The sequence below is a fragment of the Ursus maritimus genome, unplaced genomic scaffold, assembly GCF_017311325.1.
Source record: "Ursus maritimus isolate PB19 unplaced genomic scaffold, ASM1731132v1 scaffold_14, whole genome shotgun sequence".
Taxonomy (NCBI): domain Eukaryota; kingdom Metazoa; phylum Chordata; class Mammalia; order Carnivora; family Ursidae; genus Ursus; species Ursus maritimus.
Window position 1 is genome coordinate 61,790,073 of NW_024423786.1, and position 20,992 is coordinate 61,811,064.

Sequence of the window (20,992 nt, forward strand, 5' to 3'; positions counted from 1 at the left end):
ACCGTCCCCATGACGGCGAAAAGTCATTTTGTCTAAAATGCAGCAGATGTGGCAAAGGGAGGGAAGCAGTTTAAAATCAACTGGGAAAAGCATGTTTAAAAAATAAGCACCTTAAGCAGAGAGATTCCTCTTATTTCTCTTTGGAACGCTGACAGCTGGGGGCGGGGAGGGGGATGTTTGCTGTATTCAGACACCAAAACCAGAAGATGCAGGCCACACTTTCTATAAATACGATCAAGATTCCACTCACATGCATTTTCCTGTCCCGATAAACAGACTTCGTCATTATTATCTTTAATGGCCACATAAACGTGACAAGAGCCAGGAACAGAGCGGCGAGAACATCAGGCCCTGAAGAGGGAAGAGGGAGATCTCAGAGTCATTCCCAACAGGCTGGGGGCGGGGGGGACTGGATGGATGTGACCAAGAGGTCCCCAAGTAGTGCGCTGTGACATGTTTTACTTGGCCCACGTGGACATTTCTTTAAATGTTATTTACTGTCAACACTAAAATGCTGGGAAAGTATACTTGAAGATCCAGATTTCAGGCTTCTCCCAAGAAAACAAGCAGACAGGTGACCGGCACGCATTCCCACTTGGCGACAACGTGCTGTTTACTCTCCCATGTGCCACTGGAGGTCATTGCGGCGGCCCGCTTCCTTATGAAGGTTACTGTCTGGTCTCTGAAAGTATTTGAAGGAACCGAGGGAACTTTGAGCCAGAAAAAAATAGGAAGCAAGCATGGGAGAGGAAGCCACTTTGGGGCTGCAGGTAACGAGTGTACAAAGAAGATGCAGAGGCTGAGAAGGTGCTGGGGGGCAGGCCAGAGAGACGGACTGGCAGCAGCCGAAGACACTGACCTTGAACTTCAGGCACAGTCCGGGTCTGAGATGTCCAACTTCCGGTTGACCATGAAGCCGTCCAAGAGAGCAGCAGAAGCAGCTTAGGGATAAAGTGCCAGGGAAAATGTGCCAAGAGGACTGAGCCCAACGTATTGTGTTCAGTAGAAGCAGAAAGAGGGAAAGCAATGCCAGCCAAAAGGGGGGCTGGGTCTGCAGCCTGGGCTCCCCCTGAGCTGGCCTAGCCTCCGTGACTAGCCTCACGGCCATGCCTCTCCAGCAGCTGCCCTTGGGCCCAGCCGGCCAGCCCCGATTCTTGTTTGAGAAACAGAGTGTCGTTTCCGGCCTTAGTGTCTCCTGCAAACCTGCACGTCCTACTGCCTGGAACATGCCTCTGCCAGATGTCTAACCAACTTTCCAGAATGAGGGGCCCGATGAGGTTGCTTCGACTGTGTCGTGTGAATATCCAGAGGTCTTTATAAATGCGCTTCCCTGAGCTTGCTGCCTTCCTGTCTTGACTGTGTGCTCCCTGAGGCCGGCCATCAGGCCTTAGGACTTCTCCTCGGTGCCTAGCTGTGTCACAGGCATCAAGGACGAAGAGGGATTTCCGGCGGACAGAAACTTCTCAATACCAGAATTTATTCAAGGGTGACAGGCGGCACTGGATTTTCACAACGTACTGTGGCCAGCAAGTCCGAGTGGGGGGGGGGGGCTGGTTCCTGATACATCACTGGAAGAATAATTCAGCAGTATGTATCAACTTAACACTGCTCCCACCCTGGACCTAAATAAGTCAACCTGGGAAGTAATGTGGTTGTAATGGCCGCGTTTTGTTTCGCTTTGGTTTTTTTCCTGGCTGTCCAGAACCAACCCCAATTTCCATTTTGAGCAGCTCCTATCACGCGAAGTCCAACATGGTCAGATTGCTCCTCGGCCCACCGCTGGCAGCCAGACCTGGCCAGCTTGGCACCCCCCTCTGATGAAGAGACGTGGGGGGCGGGGCAGTGAGGCGGTTGGGTCACTCGGCTACTCTGGCTGTAGCATCCTGGCCTCCTTGCCCAGGGAGGGCTGCTTTGCCCCTGGCCCTCTGGCCTCCTGTCCCTTCTCTGGGCTCCAACAGTCAGGGCCCTGTCGAAATAAGAGTCAGACCCAGTCTCTGATTCTGGCCCTGGAAGCATCCTCACCGATATCTCGTATGACAGGAACAAATCTCATATACGGAGAAGAGCTTGATGTATGTAATACAGCATGACTTACACAGCAAAATGAGGAAAGAGTCTAAAAGGCCCCAAACACCCAGTGCATCATGCAATATGTGCCCTCCTTAATACCCATCACCGGCCTGCGCAAATAATGAATCATGGAACATTACATCAAAAACTAAGGGTATACTGTATGGTGACTAACATAACATAATAAAAAATTATTATATATAAAAAAAAGCCCCCAAACAAGAGTACCTAAGGAAGGGACAGTGTATCTACTTGATAGAATGGTACTAAAGATACAAAAGAAGAAAGGGCTTACAAGAACATGTTAAAAAGATAGAAGCGTTAAAAATAGAATATTGTCATGATCGTGTAAAAATACTATGAGTAGAAAAAAATGACTAGAGGTACCAAAATGTTCAGATAGAAATAGATTTTCCTTAAAGTTTCAGTTAATCAATTAGCAAAGTACTCCAGGCACTGACAGTCTCCGGCCCTCGGCTCCGAGCCTGGCCGGCTCACACCACTCCGAAGGAACAGTGTTAGCTCTGCATGTTCTAGCAAACCGCCCTCTCCAGTTCTGACATGGGTCTCCCCACCTTCCCTTCTGTCCCTCCCTCCTTCCTTTCTTCCCTCCCTCACTTCCCCCACGTGGGATCACAGAATACACATCCTGCTTACTTTGGGTTTCCACTTTGCCAGACCCAGGGGAAGCCTGTCCTACTCACTCCTCAGGCCTCTGCTCCCGTGTTGTGTCCTCCTGGAACCTTGGAGCCCCTAGGCTGGCTGAGATCCTTCTCTGCCTGGGCACCCTGCAGTCACTGGGGATCTACATGGGGACCTTCTCCTCCACTCTAAGTCTCCGGGGCAGGTGCCACGCCCTACCCACCCATCAGCTCCAGGACCGAGCCCAGTGCCTGGCCCACAGATGATGCCCAGTGTTGACAGGGAAGAAGAAAAGAATGAATGGATGGGGAATGAAGCTTGAGGACAAGATGGCTATGAAGGCAGACATGCATCAGCGGAGTACTGGGCATTTCTCCATAGACATGGAATGGAAGACGACACTGGGTGTAGAGACCGACACGCGAGTCTGTAAAGAATAAGGGAGTGGAGGAATTAAACTAGATTATCTCAGTGTAGGAGGAGAAGAGAAAGAAACAGATGATAGGCAAGAAAAATATATATATATATATTTTAAGATTTTATTTATTTATTTGACAGAGAGAGATAGCCAGCGAAAGAGGGAACACAAGCGGGGGAGTGGGAGAGGAAGAAGCAGGCTCCCAGCGGAGGAGCCTGATGTGGGGCTCGATCCCATAACTCCAGGATCACGCCCTGAGCCAAAGGCAGACGCTCAACGACTGCACCACCCAGGTGCCCCAAGAAAAATATTCTTGATAAGCAGTAAGAAACAAAAGAATCCACTGTTATTCTTCTCCATAATTAGGTATTTAATTTTCTGTGTTTGCAGTAGGGTTTTTTTTTTTTTTTTAAGATTTTATTTATTTATTTGAGAGAGAGAGAGAGAGTGCATGAGCAGGGGGATCATGACCTGAGCCGAAGGCAGACACTTCACCGACTGAGCCAACCAGGTGCCCTGTGGCAGGGTTTTAAAAACAATTCCTTGAGGGGCGCCTGGGTGGCACAGCGGTTAAGCGTCTGCCTTCGGCTCAGGGCGTGATCCCGGCGTTCTAGGATCGAGCCCCACATCAGGCTCTTCCGCTATGAGCCTGCTTCTTCCTCTCCCACTCCCCCTGCTTGTGTTCCCTCTCTTGCTGGCTGTCTCTATCTCTGTCAAATAAATAAATAAAATCTTTAAAAAAAAACAAAACAATTCCTTGAGAGATTAAATGGTCTCCAAGGTTAGTTAAATAAACCAGACAACTTAGAATTCAGCTTCCTACCTATGTTGTGTTAGGTTCAAAAGAGATAATGTAAGAAAAAATATGTTTACACTTATCCAAGGGAAGGCAGCGCCATCCGTGGTGCCCTGGAGATGCCCCTTACCAATTTCATGCCCGGTGATGGCTTCAGCCACAAAATTATACATTTCAGTCTATCTGAAAGAAAGCAACTCCATTTCTAATTCAATGAGGACGTGAACCTCCCGGCCCCAGAATATCCCTGCGCAACTTTCTCCAGTCATCCCTGTTCTCCTTAAAAGCCCTTCTCCGCTGGCTTCCAAGGAGGGTCAGGGCCTCTGAGTCTATTTATCAAGGCGGCTCTGGGCAACCGAGTGAAACCCATGTTTTCCCATAGCTGGCGTTTGCTGAGGACACACTAGGACCAGTCACTGTGCCACCAGCTTGCTCTCACTGAATGTGAGGAATAACCATGCGGACGGGGCAGGCGGCTCTCCCAGGCACCCGGGTCCTAAGTGGCAGAGGCCACATCGTGACCCAGCTTGGGCTCCACACCTGTGCTGTGCTGTGCTACCCATAAGGGTCCCTAAGAGAGCCACACGCCAAAACGCTGAAGGCCCATCGAGGGTCCCAGGTTTGGACGGTGTTAGCGCAATGTCAGCCGGGCGGATTTCTGCCCACATCACTGAAATGTGGCTAAAATCACAATCGACGTGCTTAGACAACATTACGTAATAGTCAATATGCTGAGAATCAACACTGTCCCTCACCCCGAGTCATTCAGAACTCTCAGTCTGGCGTCTCACAATTGGCTTCGTCCGTCAGACTCAGACGAGGCTCTAGTTTGAATTCTAATGAGGACGAGGCGCACTGAATATTTAACCGCGATGACAAAGATCTTGCTTTTGTGGAGACGCCCTGACACAAGTAACAGATCTGAAAGTACATATAGGGACCGATGGAAAACACCAGCCTAATTTGTGTCTGGACGCTGGAAAAAGACAATATTGTTTTCTCCTTGATGCAATTTGGGGGCTGGGGGCGGGCAAGGAAAAGGGAGGAACAGCCACACAAAGATCTCAGTAAAATTTTTACAGCCGGGGCTCCTGAGTGAAAGGTTTACAAAGACGTGCTTGAATCCTTTGTTAACAACCGCACAAACAAATTCATCACCAGGCCCTCCTGTGTGGCCCCCTTGCAATTTGGTCTGTGCTAACAACTGGAAATTTCCTCCCTGTGAAAGCGTCTATGACTTATACGTATCAGATCAGCAAGGAAGACATGCGGAGGGGAGGGAAACAAAAGACCATTTCACAGTTCACAACCTAGTTCTGCACTTAAAATGATGATGTGCCCGCTGCTACCCTCAGCTCACTGAAGTCCCCGGAGTTCAACAAATGGGGTGCCACGTGAACAGAAACGGAGGGACGCTTGGATGGGTTGCTTAACGCCTACCCTGCAAACAGTTAAAATATACCTTGCTTGCAGCTTCCCATGCGTGTGTGCGTGTGTTTACGAGGAAATGATCAACTGTGCCTTGAATTGGGAAAGTACACGGGATCAACCCTTTGCTATGTCCCGAGGCTCCTGGACCAAGCCCTCCAGACCCTTTCTTACTGAGATCGTAACGTAACTTCCGTAGCGTTTGGACATCCTCTTGTACATGCTAGCTAGCAATTACGGAGAGAGACGAAGGCTTATATTTTTCTTAGCTGTCCCCTGGTTGATTCTTTCTGGTACTACCAAATATGTCCACCGAGTTCTGAATCTCAGGTTTGTTTTGTTTTGTTTTTTTCTAGGAGCTTGATTTTGGTCCCTTTTCAAATTTTCTGCGACTTTCTACGGTTTTCTGAAGATCCTCTCAAGCCTTTCAAGATCCTTTCAAGCCATTTCTTTCTTTAAATATACCAAGCACAGGTGATTTTCTTAACTGTGTCTGATAATTCTACTACCGCCAAATCTGTGCAGATTGGTAACTGCGGTCTGGGGCTGGTTCTGGTTCATGTTGTGCTGTTTCCACAACTGCCAGGTTATCTTTGACTGTGTGCTGGTCACTGCTCTGAACAATTCGTTTTGGGGTGATTCTTAGAGACCGGGGATAAAGATGTCCTCTTCCAGACAGGTATGTCATTATTTTCGCCAGGCACCTGGAGCCCCAGCTGTGAACCTAGAACTCTGAACCAGATGCAGAGTCTAGGGTTTCCTGGCCCATGCTAAGACGGATGCCCACAATGCAAGTCCACACGAGGGCCTTTCTGGGCCCAAAACTGGTCAGGAACTATGATTCTGTCCCTATCCCTCTCCAATCTTCTCATGCCAACGCTGCCTTCTCCACACTTCCCAAAGGCACTTTACTTCCGGTTCTTTCTACCCTAAGGGTGCTCTCTGGGGACCCACCTCAATGGGGGATGGCTCTCCTGTTACACTTTTCAGCTGGGGTGGGCCCAGGGCAGTAACTTCCACCCCACCTGCCTGCCTCTCTCAGGCTACAGAAGTCCCTGACCCTGCCTGCAAATGGACTTTATCAGGAAAATAATCAAACCACCAGAAAGTACCTAAGAGTTTAAGGACTGGAGGGCACCTGGGTGGCTCAGTCAGTTAAGTGTCTAACTCTTGATTTTGGCTCAGGTTGTGATCTTGGGGTTGTGAGATCGAGCCCTGTGTCGGGTCCCATGGCTGGTTTCCCTCTCCCTCTGCTCCAACCCCGGCTCACCTGAGCTCGCTTGCTCGCTCTCTCTTTCTCTAAAACAAATAAGTAAATCTTTTAAAAAGAGAGAGAGAGAACTGAAGGATTGGAAGCAAAACAAAAGGATAGGTTAAATAGTGGTTCCTTAAAAAAAATTAAAGACTGAATTACCATTTGATTCAGCAACATGACTTCTGCGTCTATCCACAAAGAAGCACGGACTTGAGTCGATGCTTGTACACCTATGTTCATACTGATATCACTCACCACAATAGTCAGAAAGGTCCACTGACGGAGAAGTGGATAAACAAAATGCAGTATATATATATGCAGTGGAATAGGACTTAGCCTAAAAAAGGAAGGAATTCGTGTCACGCGCTACAGTGTGGAGGAATACTGAAGACATTCTGCTGAGCGAAATAAGCCAGACACGAAAGGGCAAACACTGTGTGAATTTACTCAGATGAGATACCTGGTGTCATCAAATTCATAGAGACAGAGAGTAGAGTGGTGGCTGAGAGGGGCCGGCTGGAAAAGAAGGGGGAGTCACTGTTCCACGGGGTCAGAGCTTCACATGGAGAAGATGGAAAGGTTCTGGAGACAGAGGGTGCTGATGGCTGCACAAGAGCGGGAATGCACTCAACGCCACTGACCTGTGCACTTAAAACAGTTACGATGGCAAATTTTATGTATATTTTATATTTATGTATCTTTTACCATAATAATTTTTCTTAAAGTTAAGGTTAATAGGGGCACCTGGGGGGCTCAGTTGGTTAAGCACCTGACTCTGGCTCAGGTCAAGATCCCAGTATCCCAGGATCAAGCCCTGCATCAGGCTCCCTTGCTCAGAGAGGAGTCTGCTTCTCCCTCTCTCTCTGCCTCCTGTCCTCCAGTTCATCTCTCTCTTTCTCTCTCTCTCTCGCTCAAATAAATAAAAATAAAATCTTAACGAAAACAAGTTAGGTCAATTTTGGCAAGGGCTGCTGGACCCACTCAGCAAATTCTACAGGGCATAATAGCTTCACAGGCTTCATACTGATCAGTGGGAGACTTAGAAGTTAATTGCAGGGTGTCACTGAACCAGTCTAACCTCTGTAGAGCCTGGCAGGCCACATGATGAACCTTTATCAATATGCAAAAACTAGCCCTGCTTGCCGACAAACGTATATATAAGTACAGATTTCCTATAAAAATATAAATGCAATAAATTTTCCTCTAAAGGCATCAGGCATCAGAAATGCTATAAGGTTAGTTACTGGGGTGTCGATCTACATTACTGACGGCACTGCTAAATAAATATTAGGGAAACAAATTGACGGCGTAAGAGAAAAGAATTCTCTTTAAAGTATTTCCACTGGAAGAATGAAGAAATCCCTATCTGTTTAACACTGCTGTTACTACTGGACTTCTCCCTCTGCGTCCCTACACAGACGGTCGACCCTTGTGCAGCAAGGGTTTGAACTGCGTGGGTCCACTTACACACAGACTTTTGTCAATAAACATGGTATAGTACTGTAAATGTACCTTCTCTTTGTTATGATTTTAACATGTTCTCTTCTCTTGCTTCCTTTATTGTAAGAATACAGTACATAATATATAATATCATATTAGTCAATATTGTTATTACATTAATTAAAATACTAGCATACATGTATAATTACGCTATATAATTATGCTATATAATTATACATATATAATAATATATAATATATATATATAATACAGTATATATAACATACAAAATATGTGTTAGCTGTTTATGTTATGGGTAAGGCTTCTGGTCAATAGTAGTCTATTAAGAGGTAAGTTTTGGGGGAGTCAAAACTTAGATGCAGATTTTTGCCTAAACGGGGGGGAGGGTGGCATCAGGACCTGACATGTGCGTTGCTCAAGGGCCGACTGTAATTCTGTTATAGATTATACATAACTAAATATAAGTGGCACATAAGATAAATTTACAGTCAACTTATTTTAAGATACCCAGTGTCAAAAACATGCATTTTAGTAATTATGGGTCTCTACATTTCTTCTATTAAAAAAAAAATGAAACAGAGTTCAAGTCAGAAGATTTTATGCACATTTCTGGGTATAAACACCAACACTAAGAAATACCATAAAATAAAAACCTGGCAACAGAAGTAACATTCCTCATTACAACTTCATGAATAACATGTGCTGAGGGCCACTGCTCTGCAAATACATAAAGCTTACTGATATATCCAGAAATACGTTCATAAGCCAAAATAACAACATGACTGCTGTGTGCAAAACAAAGACTTCAGGAAAGTTGTCACTGAATTGGGAAGCTTATTCCTACTTTATTTATTTTTAAAGATTTTATTTATTTAGGGGTGCCGGGGTGGCCCAGTTGGTGAAGCATCTGCCTTCATCTCAGGTCATGATCCCAGGGTCCTGGGATCAAGTCCTGCATTGGGCTCTCTGCTTAGTGCGGAGTCTGCTTCTCCCTGTCCCTCTGCCTGCCGCTCCCCCTGCTTATGCGCTCTCTCTCTTTGTCAAATAAATAAATAAAATCTTAAAAAAAAACGATTTTTAAAATTTATTTAGAGAGCAAGCAAGCAGGGGGAGAGAGAGAATCTCAAGCAGACTCTGTGCTGAGCACAGAGCCCGATGCGGGGCTCAATCCCCTGACTCTGCGATCACAACCTGAGCCAAAATCAAGAGTCAGTCGCTTAACTGACTGAGCCACCCAGGGGCCCCAGACTGTTCCTACTGCAGACACACAGAGATGACAGTTAATACCTGTCACAGCTTGCTATGTGCCACATACCATTCCAAGTGCTACGTATGCGTACCTATATCATCTGTAACTATACGGTCTTTATCTATATGAACTCCTTTATCCCTTACAACAACGCTCTTGGGGATATAACATTAGCATTCCCATTTCAAAGACAGGAAAACTGAGGCAAAGGGGAGTCTGGGCTTCCCCAAGGTCGCACAGCTGGTGACTGGTGGAGCCGGGATGCAAGCCCAGGCTCTAGAGCCCCCACTCTGCACCCCCCCCACTTCAGGGCCTCTCCACATAAATATGGAAAGTCAGGCAAGACGGCCAGCATTAGACCCCTCACATGTTCTACACAGTTCAATTCAAATAACCAGGTTATCCACTCTTTTACAGGTAGGGCAACCAAGACTCAGCAAGATTAAGTTTCTATAGAGATCAAAGACAGTAACAGATGGAAGGGGGGGTGAACCCGCATCTCTCTGTCTCTAAACGATCTAGCACAGAACAAAGTCTCCGTGGGCAGAAGTTACATGAGAAGGTTGGTAACGCAAGAAGCAAGGAGCTGTTGCTTTCAGCAGGAAGCAGACAGAAGCACACCCCCGTGGGAGCAGAAGCGCAGAGTGCCTGGTATCTGGTGGATGAGAACTCCGGGGCTTGGGAGCACAGACAGGTGAAAACAGAGAAGCAGGGAGGCCCCACAGAGTTCCCCTTCCTGAGGTTCCAGAGTCCATGGCTGCCTGTCCTCAGTCACCCCGTTGTTCTAGATTTCCGTTTAGCCAGCACATCAGAGAAAGAAGGTAATGCCTCTCGGGCCGTACATCTCAGGAGACCCCTGCACAGAGGTCCTTGTTCTAACACTGGATAGATCGGAGGGATCCACTGCATTTTTCACATCAAAAGGGCTAAGAGGCAAAGCATGTGCTCAGATCACTGGGGAGTTGAGTGCTATCGTATTTCTGTTTGTAATAAAGGTATCAGCTTCATAAACCTCGTGTACCTTTGTGAGATGAAGCACCCAGTAACGATCACTGTGGCCACCCCTACTGTCACTGTCATTTATCACCACTGGCCTCGGGCAGGGCACTGCGCACAGGCCACAGATAATCCAAACCTCACGGAACGTGGCATCGGAGCTTTGACAGAATAGCAAGTACCCACACCAGCACTGCTTGCTGTACCTGGGAAATAAGGAACACTTACCAACTCCATCCTGGCCCTACTTCACCAGAAGTTCTAGGGCAAGGCCAGGGAACCAGCACTGTAAGAATCCCACCAACAGATTCTCGTCTTGGCCCGTGCATTCCCATTTTATGTACAAGATACTAAGCAGTAAAGCAACCTCCAAAGAGAACGTCACTATACGTAGGATTTGAACTCGAAGGGACTTCAGAACCTGGCTTCATAACTGTTCTGTGGTTCAAGCTCCAACAATTAAGCTTGTGACTTAAAAAAGGCACCAAGTAAGCAGGACGGCCTTCAATACCCGCGAGGACCTACCAGCACCAATCTGCAAAATGTCACACAATTTCCCAAACTGGTATTCTCTGTAAGCACAAAGAGAGGCTTCCTATTTTAAATTTAAGAAAAATTAGCAGTGCATTGTACTTCTCCCACATTTGTAGCAAGTCACTTCATTTTATTTTATTTCATTATTATTTTTAAAGTAGGCTCCATGCCCAGCACGGAGCCCAACACGGAGCTTGAACTCACGACCCCAAGATCAAGACCTGAGCTGAGACCAAGGGTCAGACGCTTCACCGACTGAGCCACCCAGGTGCCCTTACAACTCACTTCGTTTTAGCAAGATTTGGGTCTCTTTAGCAATTTCAATGCTTCATCAAATGGGACTGTCTGCATTAGAAGAGCAACCAAACCCCTGCAATAATTAGACAGACGTGGGATACTGAAAGCAAAGTAAATGTGCGAGCGATGAGAGAGGCAGAACCATAGGGTAGCTATCCTTTACCGCAAGACGTCGACTTTCTGTCCACCATATTCACACGCCTGGTCTCAGTCCGCAGCTTCCCGTCTGTGTTCTCCACCAGGTTGGCAAGGTCATCAATTATCTCTAGAAAGGAAGACAGAGATGTGTGGTTAATACTTCAGAAATTCTCCAGTTCACATCACGGTGTCGGAGCTGTGGCCAGCCGCCCTACTAATAAATTCTCTCCTGTGCAGTGAGGGAAAAGGTAAAGAGCTCAGGTATGTTCTTTGAAATCTACAATTCTGATTTATAAAAGGTGGTGGTGGTGTGGGGAGGAGTAGTAGTAAAGAAGAAAATGGACTTCCTGTGAGTCCGGGACACAGAGGACTGTCAGAAGTCCAAGGGAAAGAACGCAGGACCCAGCAAAGTTACGCTCAGCCAAGCTGTCATTCCAGCCTAAAGCTGGTGGACGGACTCCAGGGGACTCCAGGGACCACTGGGGTCCTTCTCGAGAAAACTGCTTGATGATGAAATCTAGCCAACGAAGAGGCGAATAGAAATAAAGAACTCTAGGATGGAGAAGCCAGAGACTGTGACTGAAGAGATGCTGGAGAGAGCTGGGGCCATCGAAATCCTGAGCTGGGGATCAATAGATACATGGATTACATTACAAAAAGGTAGATAAATGTTGTAAACAGTGATGCTGTAATTATAACTGAAAGTCAGGAAGCAGTTGGGGGGTTGAGGCGTTTGGGGTCGGAGAAAGGTGGAAGGAAGCTGGAGGTGTTAATTTCTCCATCACTCCACAGAGCAGTCCTTTGGAGCTGTTGAAAAGGGAAACATGGGAGACCCATGGCTCTTCAAAACCACCACCTTTTTTTGTCAACCTTAGATGGATCTTTTGGTAATTACTATCTCTTGTCAAGAACCCTTTATGTGAAGTTCAGCTCTTTTGTTTTTTTTTTTTTTTTTGAACACTAATCCTCTTCTTTTAAAATTGGAAGTATCATTAACACTACGCTAATCTCCTTAGAGTGAAATTAAGCACTTAGCAAGACTTAAAATAGTATATACTGCATGATCCTAATGACGTGAAATTATTTCTACCCACCCTTTCATGTGGACAAACCTACAAGGATATATCTGATGTGAAGGATGTGAATAATGATTTTTCTAGGTGCTGGGATCCTGGGTGATCTTCCTTGCATTTTCTGTATTGTTTGAATTTCTTCTATCGAGTATACATTATTATGGAAATTTTGGTTCCCGTTCTTCACTCTTTCCCTCACTTGCTCTTTTTTTTTTTTTTTTTTTGATTGCTTTAGAGATACACTGTCCAATATGAGTCACCGTCTCTGTTAAGGAAATAAAAGGAATCAAAGGAAGTTTCCAGAAGGATGCCAGAGCTGAGTTTTTTTTTTTTTTTAAAGATTTTATTTATTTATTTGACAGAGATAGAGACAGCCAGAGAGAGAGGGAACACAAGCAGGGGGAGTGGGAGACGAAGAAGCAGGCTCATAATGGAGGAGCCTGATGTGGGGCTCGATCCCAGAACGCCGGGATCACGCCCTGAGCCGAAGGCAGACACTCAACCGCTGTGCCACCCAGGCACCCCCAGAGCTGAGTTTTGAAGGCCGTGTTGGTGAAGAAGCAGGAAGAGAGCAATCCATATGGAAAGAACAGCTGGCTGCTCTCTCTCCTGGGCTCCTGCAGCCCTTCCTACCACCTCTGTTTACTTACAGACCCTTAAGTTTCACATTCTAATTATTTGCTCGCATGTCCTTCTCTTGAGGAAAGAGTATGACAGAGACTCACTTTCATTCATGGCTCTACCTGTGATGCCCAGCAGAGTGCCTGGTACACAGCCAGATAAAATAAATACAAACAGATAAAGGCAACGAATGGATGAAGTCTAAAAGAGAGACATAATTTCAAAGCACTTTGCTGCATCTTAGACTAAGCCAGATTTGTCAAATATTACCTATAGAACACCTGCCTAGAAAACCTTTCACTGCCATTTAACAATTCACTCGTGACTCTCTATTCGTTCATATTCAGTGACATTCTCTCTCCCAGTCTTCCTTCCATCTGTCTCCAAGCTCTGTCTAGAGTCTCTTCTTCCCCTTAAATGCTGACAATCCCACACTGCTGTATATTTTTACTCTCTAATACTACCATGGTGATTTTACATACCTTTTGGTTTCCTCAATATGTAAATTAGAAACTTGAAAATCTGCTCCACATAGCTCTCCAAAATTCTGGACCCAGGCAGCTAACTGCCTACTACTTATCTGTACCCTGAGATTCCTACAAATATCGGACTCTCAAGGTCTCTGAAACTAAACTCTTCATCTTCCCCTAAACCTGAGTGCTGTCCTACATTCCCTGTCCCCATCAATGGCACCGACATTCACTTGCTGGCCCATGCCAGAAATCTGCAGAGTCCGTCAGCCTCCCCCTTCATCAGCTCGGACATGCCACTTGCAGCCACTCGGCAACCCTGACTTCGGGATCTCTTGATCCCATGATCACCCTTAAATATTGTTACTAGTATCTCACAAAATTGTGCCAGTGCTTCCAGAAACAATGTCCTAACTTATCTTCCTGTTCCTAGTTGCGTATCTTCTCAATCCATTCTCCATACTATGGCCAGGGACATGTTTTAAGTTTTTATTAAATTCCAGTTGGTGAACATACAGTGTAATATTAGCTTCAGGTATAGAATTCAGTGATTCAACATTCCATACAACACCCAGTGCTCATCACAATACTGCCCTCCTTTAGCCAGGAACACATTTTAATTTTTTCATATTTTAACTAATTGAAACTTAAATAGCGGTGTGTGGGTGGTAACTAGTGTATTGAGCAACACAGCTCTAAAGCAAGCATTTAAAAAAAAGAAAAAGAAAAAAGAAAACCACACCCCCCCAAAGGTACAGATAAAAAACAAAAACAAAAACAGAGGGAATAAAATTAAATATTTTAAAAATGCATGATTTACCCAAAAGAAGGCAGGAAAGAATGCACAAAGGAACAAAAAACAGGACAAAAAGAGCATAAATATCTAGATGGCAGACCTAAACCCAACTATATCAATAGTCGCATTAAATATAAATGGACTAACTCCTCAATTAAAAGACAAAGAATATCAGCCAAGGTTAAGAAAGAAAGAAAGAAAGAAAGAAAGAAAGAAAGAAAGAGAAAGAAAAGAAAAGAAAAGAAAAGAAAAGAAAGAACGAACAACTATATGCTTTCACAAGAAACTCACTTTGAATACAAGGCATAGAAAGCGTGTGCATGAGAAAGTCTACATGGCTACACTAGGGTTAGACCAGACAGACGTCAAGCCAAGAGGTATTATCGGACATGAAAAGAAACCTTTTCTCATGATGAAAGAGCACATGTGATGAAAACTAAAAAATCCCCACATTGGAATATTAAGGAAACCACCTCTGAAAAAACCTATGGGGCAAAAATAAAAATCACAGGAAAAGCGGAAAATATTTTGAACTGAATGATAATGAGAATCCAAAATGAAAGTCTGTGGGTTGCAACTAAAGCAGAGCTTGGACAGAACTGTACCGCTCTAAAGGCAAACGTTGGAAAAGGAGAAATACGTAAAATCAGGGATTGGACTAACAGAGATGTTCACGATCATTTCAATAAATGCAGAAAAACCATTTGACAAAACTGAGTGTCCATTTATCATACAAATTCTCAGCACAACAGGCCTGAAGGATAATTTCCTCAACCCAACAAAGGACATCTGTGAAAACACCAGGGCTAACACTGTCCTTAACGGTGGATCTCTGAACACTTTTTCTCTAAGATCAGGGAACAACGTGAAGACATCTGCTCTGATGGCTTCTGTTGAACATTTTATTAGAAGTCCCACACTGTTTAATGAGGCAAAAGAAAAAGGGGCGAAAAGATTTGAAAAGAAGATATAAATATGTGTATTTGCAGTTGTGTACAGAGAAAACTATGGATTTATTTAAAAACTACTAGAACTAATTAGTGACTTTAACAAATCTGCAGACGCAAAGTCAGTTATAAAGAGCAATGTATTTCTATATACTGGGGACAAGCAACTGAAAAGTCAAAGTAAAAAGCTACCATTTATAATAGCACCAAAAAGTACATCAAATGCTTCTGTGAGAGGTGAGAGTAGGCGGTGAGTTAGGTTCTAACAGCCTACTTGGAGGTCAACAATGAGGAGGTCAAGGCCAGCTCTTGGGCAGGTCAGGGGCCTGTCCTGGCACCACTCCACGAGAAGCCAGTTCAAACCTGCCAGGCCCAAGATGGCGGTTGCCATGACAGGAAACCCCCAACCGACTTAAGAAGAAAAGGCACAAACCCCTGCATCCCCGCCTGGAATGATGACTATTCCACCCTCTAGTCAACAACCAATGAAAGAGAGAAACCCAACCCCCAGGGCTCTCCTGCTGTCACATCTCAAGAGGGTATTTTTTGCTTTAGCAAACTTTCCTGCTAGGGTCACTCATCTGTGTTGTGTGTGTCCTTAAATTCTTCCTCCTAACAAGACCAAGAACCTTCGGCAACACCTTTGGGATGGGCTGGGTTGAGGTCCCAGCGCCCAGGGTAACCCAGTCCACCCAGCGACACTTAGAAATAAATCTAACCAAAGATGAGCAAGACTTCTACACTGAAAACTGAAAAAGAGTGCTGGGAGAAATTCAAGAAGTGCTAAAGAAATGGACAGCGGTCTACCACATGCACGGATTGAAAGACTCAATGTTTTAAAGATACGTTCTCTCTCTCAATTGATCCACAGAGCCACAATTCTCAATTGATCCACATAGTCCCAATCAAAATCCTAGCAGGTTTTTCATTCATATGTGGAATTTAAGAAACAAAACAAACAAAGGGAAAAAAGAGAGAGAGAGAGAGAGAGAAGCTATGAAACAGATTCTTAACTATACAGAACACACTGATGATTATCAGACGGGTAGGGGGGTGAGGTGGAGGGGGAGGGGGATGGATGAAACGGAATGGGGATGAAGGGGGGCACCCAATTGGGACGAGCACAGGGTGACGTATGGAACTGCTGAATCACTGTGTTACACACCTGAAGCTAATATAACATCGGATGTGAACTACACTGGAATTAAAATTAAAAAGTAATTAATTAAATAAATTCTAGGGTTTAAAAAAATAAAACTGGCAAGTCAATTCTAAAATGTACATGGAAAAGCAAATGGTTTAGAACAGCCAAAATAATCTTGCCAAAGAAAAAATAAAAGTTGGAGGAATTATGCTACCAAAACCCAAGGTTTATTATAAATATATAGCAATCACGACCGTGTGGTATTGGTGGAAGGAAAATGTATCAATGCAACAAGACAGAGTCCAGAGACAGATCCCTGTGTGTGTGTGTGTGTGTGTGTGTACTCAATTCTCAACAAAGGTAACAGTAAGTCAGTCAAATACACAAAGAAAAGTCTTTTCAACAACAAATGATATTGAAACAAGTGAATACCCGTAGGAGGAAAACAATCTTGACTCTGCTCCCATCACACACAAAAAATTCATCTGAGATGGTTCAGAGACCCAACCATAAAACCGAGAAGTGTAAAGCTTCTAGAAGAAAACAATAGAACAGTATCTTCATAACCTTGGGTAGGCAGAAATTTCTTGGATAGGACATAAAAAGACTATCCACAAAAGAAAGTGGTCAACTGGAATTTATCAAAAATTTCTGCTCATCCAAAGACACCATGACAAAAATTAACAAACAACACACAGACTGGTGAATATCTGCATGATATACATCTGACAAAGCGTTTGTATCCAAAATATATAAAGAACACACCCATCTATTACCAAGAAAAAAGACAACCTAATTGTATTTTATTTTTTAAAAAGATTTTATTTATTTATTTGACAGAGAGAGAGAGTACAAGCAGCGGGGACCGGCAGGCAGAGGGAGAGGCAGGCTCCCGCCCAGCACAGAGCCCGACGTGGGGCTCGATCCAGGACCCCCGGATCATGACCTGAGCCGAAGGCCGCTGCTTAACCGACTGAGCCACCCAGGCACCCCAATCAACCTAATTTTAAAATAGGCAAAAAGATTTGAACAGATGTTTTGTAAAAGAAGACACATAAATGGCCCATAAGCACATGAAAAGGGGCTTGACATCATTAGTCATTCGGGAAATGCAAATTTAAACCACAATGAGGTTAAATCAACCCACTAGCATGCTAACTCGAAAGACTGACAATGCTAATTGCTGGGGATGATTCGGCACAAAGGTAATTGTAGAAGTGTTTGTCAGTTCTAATCAAGTTAACCAGGTATCTCGCTAACGACACAGAAATTTCACTCCTACATATTTACCAAACAGAAACAAAAACATATTGCTCAAAAACAGCTGCACAAAAATATACAAAGCAGCCTTATTCGTTAGAACCCAAAACTGGAAATAACTCAAATAACCATTGGTAGGAGAACGGATGAGCACATCTGTATGCTAAGCAAATCTGTATAATGGAATACTACTCCGCAATAAAAACAATGAGTTGCTTATTAATGCAAAAACCTAATAAATCTCAAAAGCATTTTGTTGGCTAAAGAAGAAAATGAAAATCAGTATCTATTTCATCACTCTATTTATAGGAAGTATAAATAAACCGAATGGACTGGATAGAAATCAGAAAGTGGCTGCCTCTGGGTGGGGGGGACTGACTAGATGGGGACACAAGGCAATTTTCTGGGATAATGGAAAGATTCTAAATGATGACACAATTGTATACAGTTGTCAAAACGCACAGAAATGAATACTAAAGATCTATGCGTTTTGTCGTACGTGAACTGTGCCTCAATTTAAAAACGTAAACCAGGAAAAAAATTAAGTTTCCAATATTACGATACTCCTAAGGTTTTCCAGGCAGGCAGGCATGCGTTCTAGAAAGACAAAGCAAATGCCTTAGAATAACAAGATTGTAGAGCGGGCGAGAGGTCATGTGATCATCCCGCAGTTTCTCTCCTTTTTTATAGCAACCCTGGCAGCAGGATTATTAACATTTTGCTTAATGCTCCCTGCGACTGGTAACTTAGAAACTCAGGAGGAAATCAGTTCCTTGCCTGAGCTGGAGGGTGACTCTAATTATTATAAGGGTCTACACATCTAGCCGAAAACCTGCCCACTTTCACAGTCCACCTTAGACATTTCTAGAATGCACCACCAGTGTTCTTTCTTCCACAAGACACTTCTCATCTACCTCCCTATCTTCTCTTCTGCGACAAAGGCACTTAGCTGAAAACTCTGGCAGACCCTCAGAGGAAGTGACTTCGAGATGTTGTGATATCTTGATGCTCCGCGCACAGAATTCATCCTGCAATGCAGTGTGAGGACTGGACACGCCACTTAAGCTTTGGTCTAAGTCAGCACAGAACACAGATGAACTTATACATAGTAGCATATTCAAAAGCAAATGTTTTTCACACCCATTCTTCGTGTCCCATCAGGCTGTCAATTACAGTCAAATTATGTTCTAATGCTGCAGTATGCAGTATCAAATTCAGGCTTGATCAGCCTCTGTCACTCAGAGAGCCAACGGTGAAACATTCTCTGTCTAAAACTAAGTATTTGTCAGTTGTTATGGGTTAACGGGGTTTCTAGATAGATTCCTTTTAAACATTATATAAATATTCGCAACTTAGAGGTAAATCAAGACTGTGCAGCGGACGAGCTCAGCAAAGATCAGTAGGCAATACCGAGGGGGCTGATTTTTTTTTTTAAGTTTATTTGTTTATTTTAGTAATCTCTACAGCCAACAGTGGGGCTCGAGCTCATGACCTTGACATCAAGAGTCTACACTCCCCTCCCACGGAGCCAGCCAGGCGTCCCAAAGGCACTGAAGTTTTTAATCTCAGACCAAACACAAAGTTTTTCATTTGGTTGGTAAACCTCTTCTGATTACTAGTATGTGTGTTTGTTTGTTTGTTTACAAAACCAACTCTATTTTTTTAAGCGATAAAAATTATTTAATGGCAGTTCATAAATGAGAGGGGGGGAAAAGTCAAAAGTTATCCCAACGCCCCAGTAATCACCAATATGTGTTCTCTCCTAAGATCTGACACAAACATATTATTTTTATATAATTGCAATACATAAGCCTTTTGCCCCGTGAACATGATATCTTTTGTGCTCTTTCATGTTGCTACAGTCTCCATTCACAGTTATAATTTCTAATGGTTACAAAATATTCGTTCCATTAAATAAACACTCATTAAAAATAGCCCATTGTGGGGTACAGAGAATGCGTCTATATTTACACATAATGAGTCAACGGATTCTTTCCTCCGTGATCATTTTCCTTCTTTTGTCTCATTTCCTTAAGTGAACAACCTGTGGTTAGGACCGCTGCGTGGACTTTGAAACATACCGTCAAATCCGTTTTTAAAAGGTTTATACTGCCACTGGGGGGTTGGTCGGCTGGCATCGGCTCCCTGCATCAGCTGGGAGGAACTCCCCAGATTTCCGAGGGCAGGGAGCCTGGGGGAATTCCCGCCCTGCAGCCCGCAAGCTAAGGTGGGAATTCCCCCGACCACAGTCTCGAACCAGCAAATTAAATGCAGCTTGCAGAATACACAGGTGGAGAAACCACCAGCTGACTCTCAGATCCCGGACAGTCCAGCCTCCAAAGAGAAACTGATCTTCTGCTTCCTGGTAAGGATTTGCATTGGGTTCGGAGAAGATTATATTTCTGTCACGTGTTCATGTGAGACACCGAGTGGCTGTTTCGATGCAGAAAGGAACAACGGGCAATGTACATACAGTATGATACAGTAAGAAACACATGGTATTGAAATATCGGACCCCAGTTAGCCTTGGTAAATTTTTCCTACTCTCCATTGCAGTGTTGGTACATTCTATCTAAAGGCAGAATGCGTGCTACCTACTTTCAGATAAGTCTGGTGCCTTTTTATACTCACGGTGGGTGCTGGTGGTTGTGAAGTCATTATGCTATTAGGCCTTTCGCTTCTATTGCTTATCACACTTAAAGACAAATGTTAAAACAAAGAGTGAATAAAGAGCTTTTCTCGAGGGCATTCGTTTAACTCCCTCTATTCCCTACAAGGGAGATTAAAAAGGGGGGGTGACCTCTAACAATATTACTAGGAAAAGAGGTCAAATATGTAACAGAAATCGGGAACAGAAGGAAAGACCAATCTGTGACTCAGCAAAGGAGAAGCTGTAACTCGCTGGTGGCGCTCCACGACGGGGGCAGTTGGTGGGGAACTCCAGCACAGCCAGCCAGAGCCTCTGGGACCTGCTCAGGCTTTGGAGGCCTAGGAGAAACCCCCTTGGCTACGACACCTGCTCACATCTTCAGCAGGGACAGGTGAACGAGTCGAGACAGAAAGCACAGGCTCCTTTCCTTCCTCCCTCATCTGGGCCTAAAACTGTCCGGGAAGCCTTCATTAACATAGAGAAACCTTCCCCCCCCCTCCTTCTCCTCCAACCTCTCCCTCTCCCCTCCCTCCTCCTCCTCGTTTTTTTTTTTTTTTTTTAAAGATTTTAATTATTTATTTGAGAGAGAGAGGGAAAGCACAAGCAGGGAGCAGGGTCAGAGGGAGAGGGAGAAGCAGGCTCCCCGCTGAGCAGGGAGTCCGATGCGGGGCTCAATCCCAGAACCCTGACCTGAGCCGAAGGCAGACACTTAACCGACTGAGCCGCCCAGGCACCCCGAACTTTCCC

General features: G+C 44.6%; 1 protein-coding gene across 8 annotated transcripts in view; it reads right to left on the bottom strand.

The window, feature by feature from the left end:
* The window catches only part of STX8 (syntaxin 8), a 248,451-nt gene that overhangs the window by 86,843 nt on the left and 140,616 nt on the right, over positions 1-20,992 (bottom strand). For 5 of the 8 annotated variants that reach the window (XM_040630026.1, XM_008688003.2, XM_040630023.1 and 2 more), the window contains one exon: positions 11,310-11,411. In XM_040630026.1, the coding sequence (XP_040485960.1) occupies positions 11,310-11,411 (102 nt within the window). Of the gene's footprint in view, positions 1-250; positions 352-11,309; positions 11,412-20,992 lie in introns of all 8 variants that reach the window. The other 3 variants (XR_005834743.1, XM_040630024.1, XM_008688002.2) reach the window with 1 other exon arrangement.